Source organism: Galeopterus variegatus, unplaced genomic scaffold (assembly GCF_000696425.1).
Source record: "Galeopterus variegatus unplaced genomic scaffold, G_variegatus-3.0.2 Scaffold2904, whole genome shotgun sequence".
In the NCBI taxonomy this organism is placed as follows: Eukaryota; Metazoa; Chordata; class Mammalia; order Dermoptera; family Cynocephalidae; genus Galeopterus; species Galeopterus variegatus.
In genome coordinates this window covers 2,918-7,694 of record NW_007729015.1, presented here as the reverse complement: position 1 = coordinate 7,694, position 4,777 = coordinate 2,918, and the positions used below count along the sequence as shown (strand labels likewise).

The 4,777-nt window shown below is 38.4% G+C and overlaps 1 protein-coding gene across 1 annotated transcript in view; it reads right to left on the bottom strand.

The window, feature by feature from the left end:
- Nucleotides 1-1,049, bottom strand: part of LOC103599309 (olfactory receptor 2G6-like) — a 5,271-nt gene extending 4,222 nt beyond the window's left edge. Inside the window, exons 1-2 of the mRNA XM_008583420.1 lie at nt 991-1,049; nt 7-844 (exon numbers count right to left, since the gene is read on the bottom strand). Coding sequence (XP_008581642.1) covers nt 7-844; nt 991-1,049 — 897 coding nt within the window. The remainder of the gene's footprint in view (nt 1-6; nt 845-990) is intronic.
- Nucleotides 1,050-4,777: the final 3,728 nt, after the last annotated feature.

The window sequence follows — 4,777 nt, the reverse complement described above, 5'->3', positions numbered from 1 at the left end:
TAGTGCCCCTTTGACTTCCTTGTTCCTCAGAGTGTAAATCAAGGGATTCAGCAGGGGAGTCACCAGAGTATAGAAGAGTGCGATGCTTTTGTTCACGTCCTGCGAATAACTGGAGGGAGGCTGGAGATACATGGAGATGAGTGTACCAAAGAAAATGATCACTACCAGCAGGTGAGAACCGCAGGTTCCAAAAGCTTTCCGCCTCCCCTGGGCCGAATTTATCTTCAGGACTGCACGAGTAATGTGACCATAGGACACTAAGATGAGTGAGAGGGGCACCACCAAGAAGAAGACACTGACGGCAAAGAGTTCAGCCTCGTTGATGGAGGTGTTGGTGCAGGCCAGTTTCAGCATCACTGGAACTTCACAGAAGAAATGGTCCACTTGGTTTTTGCCACAAAGGGGAAGAGTCATGGTCAATGCTGTCTGTAGCACAGAATTGCTAAACCCTGTAAGCCAAGCACTTACAACCAGCTGCAAACAAAGTCGGGGATGCATGATCACCATGTAGTGGAGTGGGCGGCAGACGGCTGCATAGCGGTCATAGGCCATGACAGACAAAAGGACACACTCCACTCCCCCGAGTCCCAAGGCAATGAAGAGCTGGGTCACACAACCACCATAGGTGATGGTCTTGTCCTTCCCCTTGAAGTTGACCAGTGTCTGAGGGACTGTACAAGTAGTCAAACAAAGATCCATAAAAGAGAGATTGGAAAGGAAGAAATACATAGGAGTGTGGAGGCGAGAATCCACAATCGACAAAAGTATAATGGTGCCACTGCCTAGAAAGCTCAGAAAGTAGATGATCAGTATGACCGTAAAGAGAGCTGTTTCCAGCTGAGGCCTGTTGGAGAAGCCCAGGGGAAGAAATACATAGGAGTGTGGAGGCGAGAATCCACAATCGACAAAAGTATAATGGTGCCATTGCCTAGAAAGCTCAGAAAGTAGATGATCAGTATGACCGTAAAGAGAGCTGTTTCCAGCTGAGGCCTGTTGGAGAAGCCCAGAAGAATGAATCCTGAAAATGTGCTGTCATTAGCTCTTTCCATTGTACTCTACCTGTTGGAATTAAGAGACCTCTTAACTTTTATCCTGCATGTTTAATCCATGTTCTTATTCCTAGCATGAGTAAGTAGAGCTCGATTGGGAGCTAGAGATGTTTTTCAGAGTCACTTCCCTGTTGTCAAGAAAGAGGGTGATAAATAGCTTCTACAGATGAGCGTCTTCCATGTTGCAGGCACTGACCTAAGCACTTTCTATGCATTTTCTCACAACTCTATGGGATTGGCATTATCATTATCTCTGTTGAAAACATAAGGGGATTGAGGGTTAAAGAGGTTTAGTAATTTTCCTAGGGTGACTCACCTAATAAACGGCAGTGGTGTGACTTAAACCGTGATTTCTTCACTGCTAGGGATCCTGCCTTTTTATGATTGTGTGAACTTTGAAGATAACTTGAGTTTCTCCAAAAATTAAACAAACTTTTCTTGAATAAGTTACAAATTTGCTACTCCCCTGGTCCCTCTATCTTGGTATTCCATTGAGAACTGAAATATTTTAGACTGCCTCTCCTTCTGTTCTGTGCAGAGAAAATATATATTTTCTGAAGATGCATAGAAAAGAAAACTTACCATTTACCATTTTTATTTAAAGGAGAACAATACATTTTAACATAAAAACCAATGAAGTCTTTGGGTACTGAAGCCTGGAATGATGTTTAATGCATGGAAAGCTTTTATTGGAAATGATTTTAGAATTCATTGTATCCAAACCTCACATTCCAGGAGGACCGATGCTGAGTGGTTGTGGTCATCGCAAAAAGCCAGGAAAAACCAGTCCAATTTTAGTATTTCCTGTTCTCTCACTTTATAACTGCCCTTTTAATTTCTTCAATGTAATACAGCATTTATTTTTTCAACTTCTCACTCTGTGCTTCCTAAAATACCAACGTCACAGAAACAATCCTCTTTTCTATTAAAGTCACTGGGCCTGTTCTTAGAAATCTCTCTCTCCCTCCTCCTCCTCTCTCTCTTTCTCCACACACATACCCTATGATTTAAGCTTAATAGTAAATAATACCCAAATAAGAGAAATACCTTAAAATATCACCATAGCTTAGGAAAAAAGCTTGGCATGTAGTAGACTCACAAAAAAATTTGTTGGATATTTTTGGTGAAAAATATGAAAGAAGCTTAAAAACTGTAATAAAAATGTAAAAATAATATTGAAGAAGCTTAAAAACTGTAATAAGCTATGGATAATGACTTTAGAGGTTATAGAAATTTATAAATATACAAGAAAAAAACAGAAGAAAATCTTGAACAATGGTTATTAAGGAGTCACATTATCTCCTTATCTCCAGTTGCTGAAAAATGTGGACTATTTGGAAAGATACAGTTTAATTTCAATTTTCTCTCATATATTAGAGATACACGCTTATAAGCACTCATAAATATTCGAATTTTAAGTTGCCTGGAACCTTGCAGGACTCTGTTAATCTTTTGCAAATGTCACTTTTTTATTAGCAAAATCCATGACCAGGCAAGAGGGTATTTTTGCTTTTTCTCTATTGTGCCTTTCCTGTTTGATTCTTGGTGCCCCTAATCCTTTATGTTCATAAATACTTTCAGTGATAGCTTTAGTGGCAGTTGTTACTGTGGTGCCAAAGGGTGCAATTAATTTGGAATAATAAGTTCTAAAATGCAAATAAAATGGGAATCAGGTATAAGCAATAAAAAGCTTTGAGATTCTAAAGCCGACACCCCCACCCCTGCTTCCCAGCCATTTCTCCTTCCAAATAAAAAGAGATAATGTTATTAGCTTTTAGCTCTTTATGGAAATCTGGCAGGTTTATGTTCCATTAGATTTAATGCCACATTTTGAATAAGCACTACTCGGTCCTAGCACATTCTTTGGTGGTGACAAAATGGTTTTTAATTTCTACATCTTCTAGATTACCAGGCCTTGTTTCAAGATACCCAGAATCATAAAACTGGCAATTAACCCCTAGAATTGTTTTATCAAATGTTGTTTGTGCTTACCTCTGCTGCTTCCCTCCATCCTTGTGCTTTCAGGATCATAAACAAGGAGCTTTTCCAGCCTACCATGCTGCCCAAATGAAGCTTCTTGGGCAATGTTTTCAAATAGTCTATTTTTTCTCAGAGATCACTTAAATGCCTCATAACTTAGTCTAGAACATGCTTTTAAATGATTTTATTCTTCTCAGTGATGTACAGAAGGTGATCTGAACCAAAAAATGCATATATTCTTGTAAGAGATATGTAGAATTCATTATAAGCACAAATGTAGAATTAAATTAGCATAGCCTATTTTAATATAAATTTCAATATGGTTATATTAGTTTCCTTGGGCTGCCATAGCAGAATACCACAACCTGGATGGCTTACAACAGCAAAAATTTATTGTCTCACGGTTTTGGAGGCTAGAAGTTCAAAATCAAGCTGTCAGCAGGGCTGTGATCCTTCTGAAACCTGTAAAGGATAATCCTTTCTTGCATCTTCCTAGCTTCTGCTGGTTTTCTGGACATCCTTGGCATTTCTTGGCTTGCACTTGTAGCACTTCAATCTCTGTCTCCGTAGTCATGTGGAATTCTCCTACTGCATGTTTCTCTCTCCTACTTTTCTTTTAAGGATATGACACATATTGGATTAGGACCCATCCAAATTGAGTATAACCTCATCTTAACTTGAATACATATACAAAGACCCTATTTCCACATAAAGTCACATTTACAGGAACTAGGAGTAAGGATCTCGACATATCTTTTTGGGGGATACAGTTCAACTTATAACAATATTATAATGTAATCATGTTTGCCAAGTTGTAACAATTTTTTATTATAATTGCCTGCTACACAGTGGTAAGTCTAAAATGCAGACACTAGTCCTATCCTATTCCAAGGTCATAAATGAGGTACATTGCGATCATGATATCATTATGATTATTATTGATAATGTTGCTATTTCTCTTATTTCTACTGGTATCTGGATAACAGAAGTCTACAGTAATAGGAAAATTGATTCCTCTTACTTGGCAGGTGCGATCATGATATCATTATGATTATTATTGATAATGTTGCTATTTCTCTTATTTCTACTGGCATCTGGATAACAGAAGTCTACAGTAATAGGAAAGTTGATTCCTCTTACTTGGCAGAAATAGGAAAATTGATTCCTCTTACTTGGCAGGAATATCCAATGAAGACTTTTCTCCTATTCACATCCTTGTTACACTTTACAGGTCTAAAACATCAATATAGATTGAATTCTTGTAAGACCTATCATCTGGCATTTGGTTTGAATGGAAAAGAAAAGACTTATATCCTTTCATGTCTCTAGTGCAGGAGTAATCAGCTAATCTAGAGTTCAGATTCCTCTTCCAGTCTAGAACTTAACTCTAAGTAAATAGCAAACTCATGCATAGACATCAGTTTTGCAGGGAGCACCACCACCTTATTGAGTCTAAGGAAGCAGAAACGAAAGGAAAAACCTCAGCTGGCTTAGGGAACAATTGAATAGGTGTCAGACTAAGAATAGGGCATCTTCTTCCATAGAAGAATAACAAAGATTAAAGACAGCCAACTGCTTTCTAGAAAAAGGAGGATGGTCTTCAAAGGACCGCTCTAGTTCTATGAAACCAGAAGATTGGTGTGTTGATGGGAAAGTTAATATCAGGCAGATGAAACCACATGAAATTTGGTCTCCCAAATATGGTACATTCAGTGATTACTAAGAGGTGGGTTTGGTCATGGAACTAG